General features: G+C 38.1%; 1 protein-coding gene across 1 annotated transcript; it reads right to left on the minus strand.

Moving 5' to 3' along the window:
* Window positions 1-1491: 1491 nt before the first annotated feature.
* Window positions 1492-24815, minus strand: TMX4 (thioredoxin related transmembrane protein 4). The gene is made up of 8 exons (XM_049800918.1): window positions 24577-24815; window positions 15732-15847; window positions 10852-10897; window positions 9603-9731; window positions 8601-8646; window positions 6249-6350; window positions 3911-3974; window positions 1492-2598 (listed from the first exon to the last, which is right to left on the minus strand). Exons 1-8 carry the CDS (start codon window positions 24783-24785, stop codon window positions 2312-2314), a joined length of 999 nt encoding a protein of 332 aa, XP_049656875.1. The 5' UTR covers window positions 24786-24815; the 3' UTR covers window positions 1492-2311.
* Window positions 24816-25254: the final 439 nt, after the last annotated feature.

Below are 25254 nucleotides of genomic sequence, written 5' to 3' on the forward strand. Positions count from 1 at the left end.
TCCTCCTTGGTACACAATCAAAGCCATCATTGCCCTCAATCTGTGCTGGATCCAGTCCCACATATTTTTCAGCGTCTGGTAGTTTTGGATCTGTGACTGAGGGGATATGTCTATTCTTGTCTTATGCAAGTTCATGTAAATGAATATACACACACTGACTCCTGCTTGTCTCATGGAATATGGTTAGAGTATTGTTTTTCTTTTAGACTTTTATGAGCTCCTGATGCACAGATAATAAAAAAAGCAAACACATGGTGGAAACAACAAATCTGTACTGAGCTTTTAGGTACACAGTTCTTCCCTCCAGACTACAGTGGCCACAAAGTTTTCTTAATTTTTGCAAATAAAAGCTTAGCTTGAGTTTGGGGTTGGGTTTTGGGTTGGTTTTGGGGGTTTTTTTTCAGAAAAAAAAAAAGCTGCTATGTACCACAACTGAGTTCTTCTGTAAGCTTCTGTAATTGCTCAGTTACATGGGACAGCACCCAAATAACACAAGACAAACTTTTCTCATTATAGTGCAATTTATATATATTATCAACTATATATTTTCACAAATGTGAAAGCATATTTATGTGTCCACTATATGAAATTCAAGCTCCAGACTGAGAAAGGTCCTTAAGAAAATTCATAGTCAATATACACAGTGTAATTTTGTTCTTTACACAGCTGTAACAGACAAATGCAAAGTTTCTACCATATAGTTCCAAGACACAATACGCAACAGGAAAAGTTAAGCTTTCATAGTAAATATGCTCTTTATGAGCATTTATTTAAAAAAAAAACAAAACAGCAAAAACAAAACCACCCAAACCAAAACAACTTTCAACACAAATTGGCCCTATTAATCTCAGTCTCAAAGGAAACCAGCATTTTGCACTTGCACCTTCTCTTCTAATGAGAGATGATTTCATCTCTGATTATTCTTTATTCTTGAAGAACAAGATTAAATTCATGCATGTTAGCAAGGTTTATGCAAAATATATATACACACACATTAAAAAAAACCAAGATTAAGACATCTTATGCACATGATCACACATCCACAAAGTAGGAACATACAGAATCTCACTGTAGGGATTCCTTACCAAAAAAATCCTTAAATATTAACGAAGTCAAAGGAGGGAAATACTGGTATCTCTAATGACTTAAGTCTTCTAATCATACCTAATGCTATCTAGCTGGCAAGCCATTTTCACTTTACACAGTTCAATAGACCCATGTTTATCCTGATATAAGTAGCAAAACCAAAAGCTTCTCCCCACTACCCACTCGTGTCCCTCTCTTTTCTTAACATGCCAATTCCAGTGACAAAACGTAGAAACGCAATCAAAGTTAAAACTTTAAGTGCCTCTTCAGTTAATATTACTAAAGCAGTTTCTGCCAAAAGTATTCTGAGCTGGAAATGGCAGAACTGCACTGCATATGACAAGCTTGTATTGGCAAGAAATACACAGCTTACTGACTGCACAATGAAGACTTCTTGCTACAATCTTTTGGCGGGGGGGGGGGGGGGGGGGGGCGCGGAGATAGAGTCATGCTTTGGCAAAAATCCCCCCTGACCAAAATAATTTCCTTTAAACCTTTTAAAAGTTCAAACATATTTTAAACACTTAGCTGCCACTTTCTTGGCCTGAGGTTTTCAATTACTCAAACTCCTTGGGTCAAAAAACTCAGCTGACAAGCTTGAGCTGTGCAACATGCCTCTGAATTACCAAAAACTGAAAAATTTGGGTGCATACTGTATGATAAACTTTCAAAGCAAACATTAATAAAAATGAAAGAGAAAGGTGCTTCAGTTGAAAGTGATAAAAAATAAACACATCGTACACAACATTTTTAACAGAAGACTAGTAAGGTGCCTTCTTTCACTACTGTATCACTTCTCTGGTGCTTCTGTGGCATATGGAAACAATAAACATTCAGACAGAAAAGTCACAGTCCTGCCGAGCTACTGTAAAGAATTAAAACTCCTGATCTTGCTTAGGTTAATACTTAAAGGAACACAAGCATAGATTACCATTTTACAGCTGGTGAACTGAGGCTGTTACACTCCTTTTCTCTTAGAAGACTTCAAAGAAATAAAATACACATTTTGATTGTCATGGCTAAAGTTATGCAACTTTATGCAACACACAGCATATGTGCTTATAAAACAAAGTAAGCAAGTATTAGTTTAAAAAAAAAGAGAAGCCTGCTGACAGAGCAGAGGTTTTGCGTAAACACAAATGACAAATCAAGTGTAAGCTTCAGCTTCAGACCCAGGGTCTGATACTTCTTTGGTCCAAGTGTACAAAATACACCACCGAAAAAACTATAGTCCATTATCAGCCGCCTGACTTTTACGCTGTCTTACTGAGCTTTCAGTCTCTGGATCAGCTAAAGGTTGTTCACTTAAGTCTTCCATTTCTTCTTCCCCTGATTCTTTTCCAAGTGCTAAATCCTCCTCTGAGTCATCAGCACTTGAATTTGCTGCATCTTCTCCATCTGAGAGATCTTTTACATCTGCAGTCTCTTCCGCATCATCTGCGGAAAGCTCTGCAGCCTCCTCTGGTTCTTCTAATGCTGCATTCTCCACATTATCCTTTGTAATTGCTTCTTCTAAACAAAAGAGGAGTTTCAAATACTGAAGTTAGACTGAATCTTAGAACGATGTCTTTTCAAGTTACATCACCGTGTATGTATTCTGAAATATTCATAAACGTTATTATTGAAAACTTGTACAGGACTGTATTTTCCTTATTTTTCAATTATTTCAAATAAATCTTCAGTAGTATTTCTCCTCCATTTTCATTTGGTTTTCTTGCATATAAGGCATAGATAGCTTCCATTTTGTTCCACCAAGTTACAAACTACAGAAAGATCAATTTTACCTGACTCCTTGAAGAGGTATCATTATCAAACAAATCAGTGGAAAAGTGATAAGATACTGGTAAGCTCTGTCAGGTAACAGCTGCTGTTGAGTCAACCAGCCAATTGGATAGCATACTGCACAAATATGCATAGATGCATTTTTCTTTTGATAGTGATGAACATCTAAGATTTTGAAGATGGTAATTTTGCACACTTAAATTCTAGATTTGGCTAAAGTCTTATTGGCCAGTGTCACAAATGCACCTTCATCTTCAACAGCAAACCAATACACACAAATGTATGCAATTAAAAAATAAGTTTTTAATTACAGTCAAGTTTTGACTCCACTTAATAGCACAAACATACCAAAAGGTGTTCTGGAGCTTAACACACATATGGTGCTCACAAGAGACTATTTCGTGTGCAAGTTTTTGCCTCGCATGTTTGTAGGGAGCAGAATACTATTCAGAAGCCCTTTCACTAAGGATCAGGAAGACATATGTTTTCTTCTTGTATTTGAAGGAGATGCAACAGCTTCCCCCATCCCCACAGCTGCAGTCTCTAGATTAATTTGATTCCTTCTATCTCCTCCTTTCCCCAACCACAAATTACATAGAGAATTTTACAGATTCAGAATGCTGCATCTCCTAATGCAATATACAAAGTGCATATTAGGATGTGGAAGTGTCCTGCCAAAGCAAATTCCTTTCTATATTTAAGCCACAAGTCTAGTGAATATGCACCTGCACAAAATACACAAACTCCAGTATCTATCTTCAAGACTTCCTCAATTTTAATGCATTTAGCCTCTTCACACCTGTGGAAGCTAGAACAAATTACTGTTGGTTTGCAGTGGTGGTTTTTTTGGTCTGCTTTGCTACCCTTCAGGTGGATGCTGTGACACCAGGATTTTAGAGCCCAACATACCAATCTTTGTCAGTGTGACTAAAATTAATACCTGAATTATTGGCTCACATCTAAGTTCCTGACAGTGTATTGCCCTCCCTCCTGCAAGTTCACATTTAAACCTACAGTATCCCACCCACTTAAGAGTTCTTACCAAATGCTTCAGCTCTGTATCTTGACTTGGATGGGCAAAGGCAGTCTGAAATCAAAACCAGTATCTGTGTAAAGGAAAAAAAAGTGTTTATTAGCAAATCATCCCAGCAGCCCCTGCACTATTAAGTATTCTCCTACTCATCCTTTTTAGATAGACATACAATAAAAGTTAGAAAATTATGTTTTCTTGCTCAGAGATCAGAGCTAAATAAAAAGACAGGAAAAACTGCATTCTCAGTGTATACCAGCCAATATTCTCTGCTTTCTACTCCAAATTTTCTGCCTCCTACTTCCCTAAATTTACTCAGTTTTGAAATGGCTTGCATCTTGAGAGGCCCAGAACACAGTTGAAGATTTTTTTATTTATTTAAAACTTATGAAACCTTCTTGGTCAAAATTTTCTGTATTTTGGGATGTTATTCAATTCCTACCCCTGACTCCCCAATCCACGATGTGTACTTCCACCTTTTGTGCTTGATTTTGTCTTTTAGGATTTTTTCTTGTTGTTATTCAAAGCAGCCTAGTGTCAAACACATACAATCAAACTGCAAGAAGATATTTGTGTCTTATTGTCATGTGCCAAGAATAACGCAGCAGAAAGAGATGATACCATGTTAAAAGAAATACATTTCAATCATTGAAAAGCTTTTTAGAAAAAGCTGAAAGATTAACCTTACGTTTTTTCAGCTTTTTCGTGTTTGGTTTGGGTTTTTTTAGTGAAGGAGGAAGAAGGGAAGTTTTTTTTAAAAATTATCATATTCATTTGCTCCTAGTTACACTAACTTGATTTGCACTCATTTGGGGATGAAAATCTACCATCTAGAAAAATGCAGCTGTTTAAATTGGATAGTGAAAGACATTTGCTCATATATACCAATTCAATTAGGTATAAAAACGTGGTTTTGCCTAAATACACACACTGCTTTGAAATCACTTCCCCATACTACTGAGAAACACACTTACACCATTTTTCTTCATTTCACTAACACTAATATTTGGGCTGAAGGGCAGAGGTCCAAGTGCCAGAATCAATCTTTACACTTCCTACATGGAATAGTGACTTAGCAGTTATCAGCATAACTGTTTTAAACTGTCTTTGCAGTTGCAGAACATGCTTGTAGACCAAGCAACTAGTCTGAAAGAACTTCTATTCCCATCTATATTTTCTTTTCCAGCTCAGTTTCTCATTTAATGCTGATATTTGAGAGGTCACAGAGCCACATCATTCAAATATTCTGAGAGGAAATAATCCCAGCTCCACAGGTAAGGCAACTTTGGACTGTTTCCACTGATGAAACAACACAGGGCTCAGGATATAGTCCTTATCATTCACATATATAGCTAACAGGTTTGTTTTAATAACCTTCCTGATGTTTTGGAAATTGATATATCAACACACCAGTTCTAGTTAGTAACAAAAGAGGTCAGATTTTTCAATTACTAATGAGAACTCAAACCAAAAGATCACAGGGGAGAAAGAATTTAAGTCAGATTTTATTAAAACCAAGCTGTAACCACAAAGCTATGCCCTGGAATAGAGTAAATCAATTAAACCCCCAAATCTTCAAAGCCTTTAAAAAAATATTTCATCCTTTCATTTTGAATAACAGTGCAGCAGCATACTTACATTGCTAACTCCCACAAATACAATCCTATTCCAGCTAATAAAAATCTCTCCACAAAGCCTGTGTTTTTAAAAAGTTGGGACTCTTAACACAATTCTGACCACACGCATTCATTCAGTCCTTAAGTACAAAAGTCTGGATACAAAAGGCCAATATAAAAATCACTTGTTTAGTGGATGGACTAAACAAATCTAAATTGAAGCATGAATTTCATAAAAAGGTTAACTTTTTTGGAGTGAACCAGTCTTAACCTTTACCAGAAGTAGGTAACAACACTGGAGAGTGGATCAGCAGTACTGAATATTTAAGAATTTTAATAGACGAGAGTAGACTATTTTGGTTGGAAGGGACCTACAACAATCATCTAGTCCAACTGCCTGACCAATTCAGGGCTGACCAAGTCAAAGCATGTTATTACAGGCATAGCCTTCTAAACACTGACAGGCTTGGGGCATCGACCACCTCTCTAGGAAGCCTGTTCTAGTGTTTGACCACTCTCTCAGTAAAGAGATGCTTCCTAATGTCCAGTCTAAACCTCCTTGGCACAGCTTTGAACCATGCCCATGTGTCTTATCACTGGATACCAGGGAGATATGTCATTAAAATAAGGTACTTCAGTACATCTTATCAGTGAAGTTTATTCTTTTTTTCACAAGTTAATGCAAAGCAAAAGTTCTAGGTACCTGAGAAAAATAAAGTAATATGCTTTCTTACCAAACCCAGGAACAGGCCAATCAATAAGGTAGCTAAGATGAAGATTGCATAAGAAATCCAAACATGAATTCCGAGAGTACCAGTGAGGTAGCTATGAATTTGCTGGAAATGAGAAGAAGATACTTAATAGCTTCATACCTAACACCACTTATGATACTGCTGTCACCATTACATAAATTGATATCCAATTAAGACCTTTCATTTAACAGTATTTATACTAAAGTCTTCCCCCTCAAGCCCTAGTCATCCTTAAATGTTATACTGTAATTCTTTTGACACCATTAAACCTTGTTCTTTACTGAGTTGTTCACATTAAAAGGCTTTTTAAACAAAGGATGCACAATTCCTTATTCCTAAGGTACTCAGCATTAGAGATGCTATATGTAATCTTACTGCAGATAAATGTATGAAGCCTCAGAGCATAGCAGAAAGTATCACAACATTCTTGATCATTATATTCTGTAAGAAGGTGGGAACTGTCAAAGACAGACTATTGGGCTAGATGAACCCACGGCATGAATCTGTACATTTGTTCTTATGGCCTCTGTTGTAGGAAGGAGACAATACAGTAAACGTGCCCAATAAGGATAGCCACAGCACCCATAGAAGTCTACAAAGCTGATTATTTAAAAAAGGTAACTTAAACATTTCAGAACCAAAAAAGAATCAAGTCAGGTTAAAAGCAAGTGTCCTTTTACAACTACCTCTCAAGTACACCACCAAGTGAAAAAAATTTAACTTCATGAAGAGCTTTATCCCCATAATTATATCTGGGAAGCAGAGTGGTAGACACTTAAAAATTGCACAAGATGAAAATACATACTTAAATTTGGGAATTCATTCATTAACTAAAATTAAGCCATATAGTTTTTACTCAAGCTCTTTAGTTCTTAAAAGAAGCCACCCATTCTAAGCGGACACTGAAAAAGTGATTTCACTTATAAATTTAAAGAGAATAATCCAAATACAATATTAAGACTTCTTTGAAACTGAAGTCTGTTATTCAAACCTATAAATTCAATTGACTGAACCAAGCATCACATCGAGTCAGATTGTCTGGTAGGAAGTAAATTATGACATTAGATCTCTTCTAAGCATATATCCATTAGAAAACAAACCACAATCTACATTTACAAAAGTTTAAATATCAAAATTCCAGGCTCTTTTTTTTTTTAATGTTAGAACAGCTTCCAACATTTATTATAGCATATACAAGAACAGCACAGCAAGAAGAGTAATGAAATGTGCAGCTCAAATATTCATCAAAGCAGAAAGCAAATTAGAGAAGGTTTCTTCCCAGAGCATTCAATCTTTCAGGAAGGAAACTGGACAGAGACAACATCATTACACAGCAACTATGGAAGTGAAATGTCAGAAGGCTATAAAAAGTTAATACTATTCAGTGAAAGAAAGAATCAGACAGTTGGCAGAGGAAACCTAACAACTGAAAGTTCTGTTTGATTCTGGGTTAGTTAGATGCTTGCTGGAAGCGATACCAACTCTGTTCAAACCCTCTACTACCTTTATTTTTTGTAGCACGTTACAATATTAAGACCTTTTGCTACAAAGACAGTCTCTCAATCTTGGTTACACTTGATGATTTTAAGAAAGAGTAAGTTTCCTGACCAAAATTGGAAAGGTCTGAAAATTCTCAGTATTTGCATGCTACAGGAAAAACTTTGATAGCTCCCAAATGAAAGGGTCTTGAAATATTTTTAAGTTCAAAGCATACTTCAGTGTATGCTAAGCCTTTCTCCTTTACTTCTGATAATTACTCATGATAACTACTCATCCAAATTTGTTGTGTACCTGTGTGAATGGCATTGACATTTTGAAATCCAGATGCAGAAATTCTTACTAAAAAATAAAACCATTACCCTCTCTTCTCCTGTACAATACCCTAGATGCAAACAAACTACGGAAGGGCATGATTCACAATGCTAAAAATGAACCTGGATATAATCTTTAGTAATAGTATTAAGTGAGAGAACCTGGTAGATACTAAATGTATTCCTGATGTTTACAACCATTTTTGCTGCAGCTCTCAAAAAACTAATTTATCCTGTTAGCACACTTCAGTAGAACATTTTAACTATACCAAGATAACAAGAATAGTAAGTATTTTCAGTATTAATGATAATCTTTACAATCAAACTGCCATTTTTGGCATAGTCCATTAGTACCACAAAATCTATAGTCCAAAGATACTATTCACCCAATGTACAGTAAATGTAAGGAAAATTTAACTCTGATAAAAGGTTAATAAAAATATTCAGTTAGGTTTTGACTTCTAAACAGATTATTCTAAGCATAAAAAGGGGGTATGGAAAACACTACTACATAGTTACTTACCCTGATCCATCCAGAGAGGTGAAACAGCCCTGCCATGCCATGCATCCTAAAAAACAAAGAAATGGAAGGAACAGGTTACAAGACAGACAGGAGCTGAGATACACAACAAACTGCACAGAAACCAGAAAAAGATTCTATAGACTTTCAAAGCCATTCAGGCCCTAGTAATTGTCAGAAGGAGGCTACTGCAAACAAAATTATGTTAATTTAAGCCAGCTCAACACAAAGCATCTAAACACTGACTTGAAAGATGACATTTGAGCATAATCAAAAAATAGCAATTCCACAGCTTAACCCTGTGCAGCTGTAACCACCTTCTCCCCAAGTCACAGCAGCATGCAGCCCTGTAGCTCCTCTCCCGATTACTAAATATCCTACAGCTCTTCCTCACTGTCAGATGAAAAATAAGGACACTCACAGGATATTTGACATGAATTTACACATAATAGCTTAGCCAGAATCAAATGCAGGCCATTCACATCTTTGGTTCATCCTTTATATCACACAAGCATTCTACGCTATTTCAAAGTAAATTCAATGCTCTGAAAAACAATTCCAATATACTGTGTAAGCACTACACTGTTTCCTATTCCAAGAGAGAACACAAGACTTCCTTCTAAACAAATAAACAAGAAATCCTTAAAGCTGCCTGCCCCAAGTAGCCAGAAGTCATGAAGTAATAATTTACATAAACATGCATTTGGTTCCAGTACTTAGCAGATATTGAAAATGACACATAATGCTCAGTGGCTGTACTTTTTTCTTTATATATTTTCAAAGATTATATAAACAAGCCTTAGCAGGCACCAACAAAAGCGGATGCAGAAAATAAACTGCTTTTAAAGGTGAGAAACTGGAAAGCAGGCTGTCAATACAGATTGCTTCTGCAAAGCCTACATGACTAGGGAAAAAAAGCCTTTTGTCTTGAAGCTGTCAACATAGCACTCTTAATGAATAATGAGCTATGAAACATGTTTCTTGTTGATAAAAACAAAGTATTACACTATAGAAGATGGAGACTTCCATCCTGCTACAGGTTCCACAGCTTCCCATTTTCTCTCCAAAACATAACCTTGAAGATCTTCCAATGTCCGTGAGCCTCGGTATCTGCGAAATACTCCATCATTTGCACTAAAAAACGGAAATATACAATAACACAGATATCCCTTAAACTGTATCTATGGTAAAAAAAAAAACAAACCAAACAAAAACCCATATACATTATAGATTCGACTTGCTCAGAAAGTTGAACACCTAAGCATTTTCAGTATGTTTTAAAACTGTAATCCATGATGGAAGGTCTCAGTTTTTAAAAATGCATGAGCTTTTGCCATTTATTAAAACCACTTTTTTCTTAAATAGTCACTCGCATTACAGAAAATACAAAGCACATGAGGATAACCACCAAACCAATTTTTAGACACAACTCAGAATTAAAAGTGTGCATATATATGTGTGTGTCTCTGTGTGTGTATATATATGCACTACTCACAATACCATGACTTTATTAAGGGTTCAATATTTAAAGGATGACAGCTTCTTATTGGAGAAGATATACAGCAAACACCTCTTCTGATCCATTTTTAACAGTATTGATAACAGGGGAACTTCGTAAAGTCACTTAAACTAAAGAAAAGCCTCAGGTGAGGACTTCATCATACAATCAAAGCTCCAACAATAACCTGAACTGAAATCAAGTCAGTATTCCTTCTTTTTCCCCTGCGTTTCAGAGTTACAGTTTAAAACAAGTGGCAAGTAGGAGTCAACAGCTACATATTGGTACTAAGTCAATAGATGAAGAATTCTAAGCAGTACACAGAAGCAGTACAACAAACAGTGGAAAATTTCTGTAGTTTTACATGCAACTTATGCAGTCCATTATTCAAGTGAGAAATTTTAGTGACACTTCTATACAATCAAGTGTGTCTGCTCACATACAGTCAGGTTTCTAGAAGGCAATACTGCAAACCTGCACCAGTTTTTACAAATGCTATTAAATATTGTTTCCAGACTGAAAAAAGCACCACTTCTATCTAGGTACAAAACTGTCTATAGGAAAACATTCCCCCATAAGTTAAAAACACACACTTCATGTTCATTTAGTGCACTGAGCTCCTGAAAAATGTTTTAGGGATTGACAAAAGTGAAATAAGCCAGTTGTTCAGTACATCTTCCATGCCACTGTTCAAACAGGACAGGAAAAAAGAACATCTACTGAAACAGACAACTGTTTCTAGTATGACACACTTACTGGTAAATTGTAGGAAGTGTTGTGACAAAGAAACGACCACTCAAGCCTAGAAAGGGAAGAAAAAAACCACATCAAACAGTTAAGTAAAACTGAAATTTCTCAGCATTCTGACTTATCTATAAATACCTATAGATCTGTATTTGTAGACTAGAAAGCAGCAGGCTGCATAGCTTTTGCTACTGTTTTGTAAGTACAGGTTTACAGTTTGTGTTCAGAAATGCTACAAACAGTAACAGAGACTAGATACTGTTGACAAATTAGGAAAAAATGCATACCTTGAAGAATGTCTACTACAAGTAATTTTTCTACACGTATCTCCCTTATCAATATTTGCACACAACTGAAGTTTTTGGCCAGACCAGCAGTGTGCACCTCCAACCAAGAGAAAGAGCCACACAAATGCATCTATATTCCAGGATGCTGTGTGCTTGTGTCTGTGCGTAGTCTCATCCAGATGACCTTTGTTTCATCTAGAAAGTTGGGCTACTAATGATTGCAGTGACAACAAAGGCTTACAAACTCTAGCCCCCCCAATTTTCAGCCTCTAGCTGATTTTAAATGATTTAGAGCTGCACATTTCAGATGTCAAGTACTTCAAGTCATTAAATAAATTAATCTTTGTGTTTGCTTCCTCCAAATAATGCACATATACTGCACGAGTCTGTTCTTATATTCTGTAGGAAGGCTCAATCTCTCTCAAACGTGACTGTAGCAAGAGAATATTTTGAACGTTTCTATGTTCTTTTCCTTCCTTCCCATACACTATTCCTCTCTAGGTAAATACAAGTGGTATGCCAACACATTTATAATAAAGCTTGGGATGTCTCAGCATTCTGTTCTGTAAAACATTGCAAATTTAAGCCATGAGAATAATTTTTTACACCATCCAGAAGGGTGAGTCATGTCAGCATTTTGATCATCAGACAGAAGACAGCAGAAAGGACAAAGAAAGGCTAAAGTAGGACTTCAAGAGGCTGACTGGAATTGACCCCCACTGACTGGCAAATACATAATAATCTTTTGACAAGTATCACCCTAGACAATGACAACATAATGCAACTCATAGGACAGAGAAATTATCCAAATCATCAAAAAGCAGCTTGTGGGGAAAAGATGTTTGAATTTCTCTGGCCTTGCACCAAGTACTGCTACAGAATAACTGTGTTAGGTACACCAATGAAGATCTCCCAGTGTATGCCTTCACTGCAAGAGTCAGCCAAGAAGCATAAAGCTCCTGAACATCTCATAAGCAGGTTGTCTGTATGACTCAGCTAAGTTGTCAGGTGAAGATATCACTCTCTCCCTGCTCCCAAATCTGAGTAAAGTCAGGGCTAATTGACACTACCACCTCCTGAGAGTCAGAAAACCTGCAAGTGAGAGGAAGAACTCACCTTAGCGCTTAGTAATATTATTTACTACTCAACACATCCAACTTAAAGACTGCAGAAATGAAAAAATGTGCTACTAATGCAGTCTATTTTGGCAAAAAAATACAGCAGACTTCAGAGATTATCAACCCCTAGATATGCAGTCTAATTCCATTAGTAAGGGCTACATTCCTCTAGCTAGCAATTGCCATTCATATAAAGTACCAATGTAAAGAGTACAAATCAGTTATTTGACTTTTGCTTTTATAAAGTTTGTGATAATTTTCTGGGGAACTACGTCTTTATTCAGCTTTCAATAAAGTAAACAGCTTTCTGCATCAGGAAGCTAACCATGGAAAAGTATTACAGCAACAGTTTCTGCCGTTGGAGGCAGAGATGTGCCAGACTGAACTAAGCCAGGTATTTTTAAAAGTTTCAGTAGTAATGCTTTTTCTAGTGTGATTTCCCCTACAGAATAGGCAAAAAAGGGTTGTGGGTTTTTTATTGTTTGTGTTTGGGGTTTTGGTTTTTTTAAGATGCTTAAATCAAACCAGGTGCAAGCATCTTTAAAGTTCCAAAAAGGAAGTCATCTTCATTTCAACTTTTCGCCTTTATTGCTATGAGAAGCAGCATGGTGGAAAACTTCATAAAACAGCTAAAACCTGTGCCAGCACAGGGAGATGTGAAGTAAACAAAGCCACAAGTGTAACAGTAGAATTAATCAAACAGAAGCACAGCTGCACAAGATAAAACTAGGTGGAGAGCCATAAAGCACACAATAAGCTTAAGAGCAGCAAAAATTATGGGAACACTGAAAGACTCTCTGAAATTCTTACAAATGCTAGTCAGGCACCCAGAAAACAAAATAGTTAGCTTAAATCTCTCTTAGCAGTAGCCTATCCTAGAGCAAGTACCAACAGTCTCAGAATGAACAATGAAATCCATAAATTATAAAATATAAAATCTGTTGCCAAAATGCATCTAAGCATCCCCAAAACTGTAGTTGGAGGTTTACTGCTTACCTAAGGCACCTCCTTAGATCAGTAAAACCAGGCGTGAGCCAGCTACAAAAAGCTAAGAACAGACAGTAAATTGTTTTGGTGCACGTTTCATACAAACTTGAACCGGCTAGTAGTTTTAACTTGAAATACAGTTAAGCATCTGTTTTTGTTTGCAAATAAAAACGTGACATATATCCATTATAAAGTCAACATATAATCAAGAACAGGAAAATTACTTCAGTATTTGCACCCCACCCCCCTCCCCCCAAATACAGAGAATATAGATGCCATCCAAAAAGAAAGCTGCTTTCATCAAACAAGTACTCAAAGATTACAGAAAACACAAGAAGTCTCACTTTAAATCACAGGTAAATGCTGTGATTGGGAGCTTAAGAAGGCACCACAAATATACAGAATTTTGAGATCCAGAAGTGCTCTTGAAATACTGAATGTTTCAATAGAAAAGATGAGGAAAGAATAAGCACTTTAAGACTAGCACATCAAGTGACTGAAATAGGCTGTAAATCCATTAAGGCTCCAGTGCATTTATTCTTTGGGCATCTCCTGTAATTAAGCACCATGAATGGCTACCTTCTCCTGAAGGTTTTGGAAGTGCAATTTTACGCAACTCTGCACTCATCTAGTGTTTTTCCCCTAATTTAACGCATTTTGACTACTTTCAATTTGATGAAGGGGTTACATAACTAAAGCTAATTAAGGTACCATTGAGCAAGCAAAAACAGGAGCTAGAGCACTTAAGCACACCAAGAAAGGCTGAAGCATAAGCCTATAGTAAAAATACCTCAATAACTTTGGAGAGCTTCCAAAGGAGCTCATATACATTCAACATTACATCAGCACCAAAGGTTAAATCTGTAATAAATCTTTGTTTTCCAGTTTGAGTATTCATTAGTTTCAGAAGTGGCTATGGTTTTCATGCTTTGTGCTGAACTGGATATTGTAGATATATTATGCATGCTCTAGTACAAATTCATCATTTTGGGTCAGTGCTTTGACATGCAGAAGTCAAACATCCTCAGAGGTCAAGACTCTCAGCAACATTAGAAATTCAAATATTTAAGGAATCTCTGGCTAAAAGTCACATCTAAGGTCTTAAGAATCTGACATCACTCAGAAAAATTTAGACCAAAATAAAGTATCAAGTACCTGTCCCCTTCAGGTCCCAATACTTCTGTTCAAGTTCTTTACCAGGAAGAATAATTCAAGATCTCAAGTATTTCATTTTTATAGCCTTCTGAAAGTGCTTTTTTAAGTTACAGTCACATCCAAATGCCACAATCAAGACTGAAATCCTTTTTTTTGAACACTGCATAGGCAAAAAAATCCCTAATTGGGAGAAAATAACAAGATAGGATTATAACGGATCCCCATTTGCAGCCTTAACTCCAGAGTAACCACTACTTTGTTTATGTGCAGAAGCTGACTTTAAGTTTATATCTATGCAAAAATTTTTAATATTCAAACTCATCTGTTTAATAAACTGTAAATTATTAATATATGCACTAAACAGGGCTCCACATCAACAGCTTTTTGGCATCAGATTTTTGTATACTTCTAAACTTTTAACAAAACATTAGCCTACAACAGGTCTAGAACAGCTGGCATTTTCTTGTGAACTTAAATTGCTCTGAGACCAGAGTTTAAGTCATTTCCCTGGTGTTAACTTGATAAAGCTAACTTCTTCAGCATGTTTTCAAATAATAAAATGGACAATCAGTAAAGCTTAGCCCTTTTTATTTTAGTAACATCTTCCTAACTCTCTCAGTCTTTTGATATTGCTGATAAAATCTTTTATCCGTTTGAAGCCAAAACAAGCATGAAGCATTCCCAAGAGATGCAGAGGTTTAAACAATATTGGTACTTGCTTACACAAACATAGATCCAAAACTTTTAAGGGAGTCACTAAAGGAATAAATAAGATTGTGTTCACGCTTCTGTGGACAGTTAGGAAACCCTTTTTGTAAACACATTTGCATATGTGCATCACCAACAGAAAACAACAATAACATCTACACTTTAAAGCACCACTACAATTAAACAAGACAAGAAAACAGCACTACCATGGAAACAGTTAAGAACTTATTAAAGCAGGCTCACATTGCGGTAATGTTACCACACCCTGACACTCTCGGTAACTGGAGGCTACAGAACTGGATTCTTCTGCAGACAGTTTGGAGCAGAGAGGAATGAGATGGGCAACAGCTTTCAGTGAAGTAGATTAAAATAGAGAATAAGCCCTTTTTAATACAGTATTAAGCCAGATCACTTCCCCAATTCTTTAATCCTTCAAACTGAGTTTATAAACTCAGGCTCACAGGTATGAACTATACGGACAAACAAAATGTGGATAACGTTATTTTTATTTAGAAACCTCTTAACTGACTTGGCTAGTATCCCCGGTACTCCAGTAAAATAAAGCACAGTCCCAGATACTAAGTGGTACTTATATTGAATAATTCCTTTTATTAAAACAGTCTATTTCATACTATACCTGGTTCTTGAGTGACATCCACCTTTCCCACAGTGATATCTAGACGTTCACTTTCCTTTGCAAAACTCTCCCATGTCAATTCAATCTGTTGACAAGCTGGACACCAAGGAGCATAGCTAAAGGGGGAAGACAGGTTAAATATTTTAATATCCTTACACTTACAGACATTCAAGTTTATTTACTATACAGAGAAAATACAAACACATCAATCACAAAGGAAAAAGCCTACAGTTTTTCTTAATCAAGTGTACTGAATAAGATGATCGAGTAGCTTTGTATCAACCCCTACGTTCCTCCTCACATTATTAAGACAAACACAAATCTCCACAGATTTGAGAAATTCCTATCCAAACCCCTCACCACCCATGATTTATTCTATTTACATATGAAATAAATCCATTTCCATTGCAGCTATCTAAATTATTGAAGCCAGGCTGTCCTCTGAAGCGGTATCCTTCAATGTAACATTTTGTATTGATTTCCCACATCTCAGAACTTTCAGAAATTACATTTGCCTTAGCCCACTACTCAATACATCAAAGCATGCCCTTTTTGATAGCACTCTTTAGAGATTTAAAGAGTGCACATCAAATTCCTACTGCTCATGCTGCCCATCTTGCTGAAATTAATTCTGAGAAAAAACAGGAGAAAAGTAAGAAAGCAGGTTTCAAAAACTGAGTTTTCAATACTACCTATTGGGATAAGCAAACTAAGTTTGCAGTTGTTATTGATAATATCAACATGGAGATAGAACAGCTAACACGAAAGGATAATATCAGATAATGCTTAAATGCTGATAAAACCCCATTTGCCATCTTTATGTATTTTACCCTAACTTGGTTCCCAAAGTCTATGTCAAACTTGTGCAGCTTTCAATGGTCTGTCATATACGCAATTAAGGTAACATGGAACAGCTAGGTATAGCACGTAACTAAGCCATGGCAATTGCCCATACACAGACTTACCCTTTTACAAATGAAAAGAAACCTTTACATGGTTTAACCTAATTTACTGGGGGGTAGAGGTGGAAATGTGTATGTGCAAGTTTCTGATATTTTAAAATGAAAGGGAGCAAAAATACTAGGTCTAGAGACACACTACTTCTCACATTACTTCATATATGCTACCACGCTCCTCATCCACTGCTAACAATAGAAACAGATTTCTTTATGGGCAAACGGTCCACATAACCACTACACTCTAACTGGGAACCTCTACAAGGAACTCCCTTACTCCTTCAGCTTGTCTGCCAGTACTATTATCTGACTTAAAGAGTGGCACTTCCTATTCTTGGGCTGTCTTCTGATCAGGAATGCTTACTTAGTGGCTGCAGACTGACACCTCTCCAGCCACCCACAGATGTTTCATGAAAATAAGACTGAACCTAAACCAGGTAATTTCTCACAGAAGAGGTGGAATCAAATTTACTCTGAATGCTTTATGGTAGTTTTGAGACCTAAGTATTTAAAAAAAGAAAGCTTGTCATTTGGAAGTTAAAGATACAATTTAAAAATATGTGTTGTATTTTACTGTACTAGGAATTTATGATTTTAAGTATGAAAGCTAATACTGTGTTTTTTTGAATCAACATCACTTTACATTAGTGTATCTGAAAACAGTCCATAAACCTTACCCTGCCAAGAAATAGCCCCTCAGTATCTTTTAAAAAGATGCTGGAAACAAGTCTCACATGCAGAGTTGTTTCCCATTGTGCTGCTGGCCTACAGAAGGCTTTTAATAATATTTTGACAGACACTGTACTTCAGTATTATTGTATTACAGTAGCTTGACTGGTAGGTAAGAAACTGCACACATGCATCACATGCTGCTGCTGATGTTGCTCTAAAATTAAAGACAGAAGTCAGAATGTTTTCCAAATCCAGCTTCTCTAGATGCGTCAAACTCATGCCATGAGATTTTAAAGATTAATGCACCCTTTAGCCTGTTCAAGGTACTATCTGATCTTGAAATAGAAATTTGGCCCATATCAACATTTATGCTTAAGTTTCACATTCATAAGCCTTTCTTCTAAATGAAATTAAGTGAAATATTCAATACACATGGCTAACATTTATATGATTATTAACATTTTCTTTAGCATTAAAATCCACCCATATCAAAGTTTAGCAGTGACAGAACATAACAATGAACTTCACAAAAAGCCTTAGTTGTTGGCTTCCTAGTTTTTATTACCAATATTGGATGTGGGATGGCAACAGCCACATGTGATGCTACAAGATCCACCCACTCAAGCTAAACATCGGCACAATCAGCCTTAAAATATTTGCTTTACATTCCTGAAATTACACCAATTTTTGCCAGCCAGGCTACACCCTGTCCCCACATATACAAGAATGAACTTGAAATAGACATCAGATTTTTCCAAGAGTTATCACTGCTGTTTACTTTGACATCCTCACTTTTCTGAAGCTTTACTGTCTGCATTTGTTATGCAGCATTTGAAGCACTATGGAATTCAGGAGTGCCTCCTGGAAATAACAAAAAACATTCTATTGCCAAAGCCTTATTGTGCTTCCCTCTCAGTCTTAAAATACCTCCCCTTACACTTTGTTTTCAACACGATACACAAGCATAAAATACTTCATACTTTGGTCACCTTTATCAAAAGTTTGAAAAAACTTCTTGCACTCTGAAGAACTGAAGCTTAGGGACTTACTTTATTTCAATGAAGGCTTCTAATGAATCCTTTAGAACTGTGGCCGATTTGTATTTCTACAGGAGTCACAGTACAGCTACCATTCTTATATTCCCCGGGAAAAAAGTAAGTAAATAAATAAGTCTGTCAGAGCAGGAAAGTAGATCCACGTGTGCTGTGAAACCAGTCTCCATTACTTTTCATCAAGTCATAAGATGCAAGACCAGGTCACTCACAAAAGCAGATGTAACCAAATTTCTTCTGCCATACTCTATGTTTCTATTCTACTCTACAGACAGATCAGGAAAGAATTAGCACCTTGTCAACACCACCAAATTTAGGCTGTTACTCCTCTAGCTTCTCCCTTTGCACAAGGGGGTACCTTTAGCTGTTAATTTGTTGTTTGTGCTGTGCCCTATGCCCTACAAGCACACCAAGAATACAGCACCCAGGTCTTTCCAATTTAAAAATCAAAGTCCACTGGAATTTAAATCAAGACCTGGGCACTTGGTTAAGGAAATGAAGTTTTCAGTAGCCTGTTACACATTAAAAAGCAATTTACTGATCTCCAGCATTTAAAAGTCAGATTGAAAACAGCACATACCTATAAATTATACACTGCCAAGTTATTCACTGCAAGCAGGTATCACACATTTCTCAACATACACCTCATTTCTGACATTACCAGTCCTCTTACATAGCACAAAGTTTTACAACTGAAATATCCTCATACATTGTCTACCCTCCATACATAAGGAAACTAACATCTATCTTCTGGTCAGGTCCACTGAAAGAACAATTGACTTAAGTGGATAAAAATCACTATTTCAAAGTAGCCAGGTGTTTTCCAGTTCCTACTCCAACCCATTACAATACCTGAAACTTTTTCAGAAGGCATAAAGAAAGCAATCCAAAAGCAAAATTTTAAACTCTTAAAAAGTCAAAGCAAAGTGTGTGTCTATCTCTGATCTAAAGCATAAAAGACCAAGCTTTGGCTTTCAAATACCAGTAACTTCACTGATGGCTGCAATACAAATAAATAAATAAATACCTAAAACCAGTAAAAGCAAACATGCCATTCAGTCACATCACTACAGAGCTGATCAGTAAACACAGAATGACTTTACTAAGATTTACTGATACACAGTTTCCAGCTCCAAGCCACTCATCTCTCTTCTTGTAACTGCTTGGCTAGGGAATTCACCAATTCACTCATTTTCAAATGAGTGTAACTGACACCTTTTATCTGCTTTTTCACTATCAGTAACTACCGGTGTTGAACAGATGTAACCTCAAATACCATTCTACACTTTTGCATTCTACAAATTGCTCTAATGGCAATTTCACGAAGTTGCAAGGATCTCGGAACAAAGGAGAAACAGCTTATAGATACAGGCATCAGAGAATTCGCTGAAGAGAAAACAGAAAAATAGGCAAAGATGAAAGTTTCCCCTTTCAGTCTACTTTTTCTTGATTCAAGACACACAACTTTTATAAAAGGTACTGCTTACAGTAAACCAAGCTATTTGCTGGATTTCAGATTGGGAGTACTATTAAGTTTAGAGGTGCATATGTTGAAACATTACCTAATAGAATGGTAAAAATAGTATCAGAATGAAATAATTATTACTTTTATTCTTTCAGGTAGTTTTGCCTTATTGCTACAGATTCAATAAACATACCTAAAAAAAAAAAAAAAAAACAAAAAAAGACCATGCCTGATGTGTTTGGCTGTTACCTTAAGACTATCATTTAATTCATTCTTGTTCCTAAATACAGATAGGTCTTGAGGCAGGATAGGCGGCTTTGTAATTTCAACAAAAGATAAGCTTCAGAAAGTCAACTATTTATGGTTTTAGTCTACTTTTCAAGCAAGCAGGTAGTAGCCAAAGATACAGAAGTTAGTCCCTGTAATCTACCAAGATCTATCTCATAATAATACATGCTCCAGAAGCTGACAAGAAGTTTCCTCCCATGTGCCAAAACCCCTTCAAAACAGACAGGCAAGATCTCCCAACCCAAAAACAGTTGCTCCACAAAAGTTAAACAAGTTTTTTTTACAAATTTTCAAAGCCCTCCCTACCTCTAAGAGCAAAGGAGGTTTCTTCCCTGCATTCTCCTGCCAAGTTTCACTTAAATGCCTTAAATCACAGATGGGCCTGCTGAAGTGACAGACACCGAGGCACTGCTCTGGGGAATTTGTTTCAGTGTGCAAGCTCAACCTTATGAATTCCCATTCTGCTGTTATTTACTTTAGTAACCTGACATGCATCTCTTTTCCAATAATACCTGAATAAAGGGGAAAAGTAACTGTATACCATTGTGGTGTGATGCACTACAAGCCAAACAAATTGTATTCTGTAAGGTAACATTTTAAACTTCCAAGAACAAGATGAGAAGCAAAGCAGGGTATATCATAGTTACTCAGCTCTCTAGTTTCAAAAACAAGAAAAGGATAACAGTACCATCTGCAATAATAAAAAAAAAAAGGACCCCAACAACTTTCTATCTCAAGCATTTTTTTTAAAGATGGAGAAATTATTTTTAAAATAGAAAGCCAATCACCGAAAGATTATGTGAAATCCTCTAGAACTTCAGCAGATTAAGTTCCATCATTCTACATGGTTTTGTCCCCTTCTATAATAGTAAAGCATCTGCTACCAAGGATATTTCAGTCTCACGTTTTCTCAGTTTCTGTTCAGCCAAGGCACAGCACAGTAATCTGCCACGTGTTCGGTTATTAAATAAGAGTCCATAATAATTTGGTCACTTCCTCAGAACTCAGTCAGGAGGGCTGTAGAAGCTTCAGAACCAAAGCAGAGTTGCGATAACTTGTTTTTCATTCCCCCCGCCTTTTTTTTTTTTTTTTTTCCAGGAATATGACAAAGAAAAGCCTGGATACTAAGAAATCAAGAAGAAGTAACAGAAAATTCCCAATCTTCTTGATCTCTCAATCTAAGTTACAGTAATTGTTAAATAATTCGTGGAACTCTTCAGGAGTTTATTTACACAAATTGTTTCAAGCCAACTATTTAAAAGCATTAAACTATGCAAATACCAAAACATTCAGCTACATTTTTAGCACACTCCCTTGAAACTACAGACAAAAGTGCTAGTGGGAAGACTGAACCCTTGTGATAATCTGGCCTGCTAGGTAGCAGGACAACGTTTAACAATAAATGACAATGTGTGTGTGTGTTGTTTGTTTGTTTTAATCTACTTCAGAAAGAAGATGATGTTAAATTAAGATCAATCAAGCTTGGAACAAGCTATGTTTACAAATGCAAAATGCACTTTTAAATAAACAGACCTGAAATTCGTTTTCTGTATTCTTAACAGACAGAATATTAAAAATAAAGACAAAAAAAAGAAAACTCCTCATCTTAACAAATCATTATCTTGCAGCTACAGAGTAGAAACAAGTCCATAAGGAAACCTTTAAAAACAGTTAATTCCAGTACCACACTCACAGCACTTCAGCACAGATCTGTATGCTGCAACAGTAACAGTAAGCAAAGTGTTGCAATGTCTTTCAGAGACACAAAATTATCCAGAACATTTTTATCAATGAAATGCAGCAGTGCTTCCAGTGGCTGCAATTTTGCCAGCTATGAAAAACTGAATATTTACAAAAAGTCAGCCAAGTACACACTCTTCAGCTAGGAGGAATGAAGGAAAAAAAATCCTATTTCCACTGCAAACCCCGCACACAAGTAATTTCTGACTTAAGTTTCTCTATTTGTGCATCTGAGAACAACAAAAAAGTGGTAGCATGCAATAATTTGCCTATACTACTTTCACAAACAGAAAAACTGACATTAAACAGAAGTACTAGTACCTGTTCCTACCAGGGCAGAAGGCTTCAAGCCAGTAATCTAAAGCAGGAGATAGAATTTTATTTTTGGGGTTTTTTTTAGAGATCCTATAATAATATGTGCATTTAAAAAACCTATAACAATAAGTACTGCTGGAAAACAAAGGTCTTATAAACAAACAGGAGGTTCTCTGTGCAAATGGGGTTTTGATAAATGATACTGCAGTCTTGCCAACTGACCTATCACACAGCATGGAAGGAATCAATGAACTGACATGCAGGACTCCTGTCAGGATCACGAACTCTGAACCAGATTAAAATCAGTAAAAGTCAAAATCCATCAGCATGAAAAGAGCTGCAAGAATCGTAAGAATCAGTACTAGATCTCAAACTCCTGTTTAAACACAACTGGGAATCTCAAACTCTCACTAACTCAAGAACAGCAGCATTGAGTTAGCATCCTCAATAAAGACAGGTTCCCTCTCAGTTAGGAGAAAAGCAGAAAGCACTAGAAACGTACCACAGAAAGTAGCATGGAGGACCAAGGATCTTTCACACAAACACTGTACATAAAACAAAAATAAGTCTAACTTAAGCAATGAAGCAACATGTACTGTATTCCACTAGCACTAAGCTAACTTTGCCACCATTGCTATTGTCAGCTACCTGTCACTCCAATCCAGAGTGAAGTGTTTCAAGTGGAGTAAAGACTCCCTAAGGATTTTAACTGTTCGCTATCCCAGCCACTTCTGATTTCAGTCAGTTCTTCTCTTCTTTCTTCCTCAGGGGCATGTACCACTAATTATTTAAATATTTTCTCTTAGAAATAAAAACTTTGAGTCACCATAAATAACCTTTCTGCTCCTTAAGATTCACCAACTCACGTATGCATCAGTAACTTTCATACAATAGTGTCCACATAGGACTAGGATGTCAGAAGTAGAAATATTTCAATTAAAAAAAATAAATTTATTTTCTCCCACTCCAAGATCATCTCTTCCCCCACCTCATAGAACACAATAAATTTAAAGGGGAAAAAAGAGACTTAAAGTCAAACCCAAATCCTTAGCCACACCAGTGGGCCTTCCTGGGTCTCTCAGCTATTTCAGGACTGTTCCCATCTATTCACTGATTAATACCAGGTGTCCAGTAGGATCCTGAGCAGTAAAGCCCTAGGGGAAGTGATAGTCCCTCCCCCTAATAAGAGACTGAAGATAACTCAAATTCAACACTAAAACAAAACCTAAAGCAGCTGCGTAAGTATTTATAAGGGAACACAAGTTCAGATGTTGATGGGCAACCTAGTCCGTTTCACAGGCTACCCAGTCTGTTTCAAACTCAAGCACTTCCCCAGAGGAGCAGCACACATGCCACAATAAAGTCCTGTTTCATAGCTGCACAGCACACAGATATCATGTGAGCATACAGCCTGCTTATACTACTTTTTTTTAACTGCTGTCTTAAGAAAAGACCCTCAAGTTCCTTTTCCCCCTTCTAAATACAAGCAGTTGAGTTAGACTCCAAGAGCAAAACGTCATGCATGTTTCAAGAACAGTAGCATGTCACAAGTGAAGCCACGACACTACGGTTTGTTGGAAGCACTTAAAACGCCAGACGGCAATAGGCAAACCTCTCTAGCTGTCACCAGGATAAGGCAACAGCAGAACTGAAAAGTTAATGAAATCTGATGCATCTTCTTGAACAAGAACTCTAGAGCAAGGCAGCTGGAAGTGAGGGCGTACCGGCATATTATGTAACACCACTTTGGAAACCTACTCCTGCTAAATATTACCTACCAAACTCAGCCTTCCTAGCTTGCACAGAATCCACTGAAAGTCCCGAACGGGTAAGTGGTGCAAGGTACAGTGCCTGACACTACTGCCCAGCGGGTAGTTCTCTCAAATAACACCGCTGACAGGCTCACTGAAATGTGCCCGGTTTAACCTTGGGGCGCTCGGGCCCTCTGTACCTGCACAGGACGAGAACCTGAAGGAAAGCTACTTTTATCAGATCCTCTCAAATAAGGTGAGCATGTACCTGGAAGCTCAGGGCTGACAACGCTCGGTGGAAGAGGGGATCATAGGCCTTAGGTATCCCTGCGTGGTCACCGCCCGGCCGCCTCCGCCCGCGCCCCCCCCCTCCCCGGGCCAGCCATTGCAAGCTCCCGCACTTCCCTTCGCGGGGTGGGAAGGCCGGCACCGCCCGGCCCCTCTCTCCCCGCGCTGGAGCAGGCGTTACCGGCCATACCCGCTCCCCTGGACAGGCGCCGAGCTGAGGCGGAAGACGCCGGACACCGCACACAGGAAAGCCCTCCCCCCCCCCCCCCCCCGGCACCGGCTGCCTCTGAGGCAGGCGGGAAAGCGGCCGTTACTCACAACTCCAACATCCATTGGCCCTGCAACACCAGGCTCCAGTTGGAGCCGCCCAGCACTTGCACGCGGCTCCGCAGCTCGCCCGGGCTCCCTGCCCGGGAGGAGGAGGAGGAGGAGGAGGACGAGGAGGCGGCGGGACCCAGCACCGCTGCGAGGAGCAGAGCGGCCGCGGTGCAGAGGGAACACCACCCGCCCCTGCAGCCCGCCGCCATGTTCAACCCACCCGCCCCAGGAAGTGAGGGCGCGAGCGGCCGCCGCGGGGGCGGGGCCTGCGCGGGCGCGCGGAGGAGGCGCGCGGAGCGGCCGTTGGGCTGGAGCCGTTAGGTGCGGGGCGTCAGGCGGGTGCTGAGGCGGGCTGTACTGCGGCCAGCTGCCGGAGACTCTCCCTCCCCTCACGGGGAAAGGCCCCGTTGAAGACTCAAGACCGAGCTCCCACTCCAAGCAGGGCCACAGATCAAGTGCTCCGGGCCCCACCATCGCCGTGGCTTCAGTGCACTCGATCAGGTTAACGAGTCTTTCTGGTATTGGGGCACCCATAACGGGATGCCTTATTGAAGGTGCCACGTTACGAGTGCTGAGTAAAAAGCGATATTCACTTCACTAGGATGCTGTTAGCCACCAGCCCTGTCGGGCTGCACTGCAGGATCACGTTTCAAGCGTCCACTAGGGCCCCAAGGGACG

Source organism: Accipiter gentilis, chromosome 5 (genome assembly GCF_929443795.1).
Source record: "Accipiter gentilis chromosome 5, bAccGen1.1, whole genome shotgun sequence".
Classification (NCBI taxonomy): Eukaryota; Metazoa; Chordata; class Aves; order Accipitriformes; family Accipitridae; genus Astur; species Astur gentilis.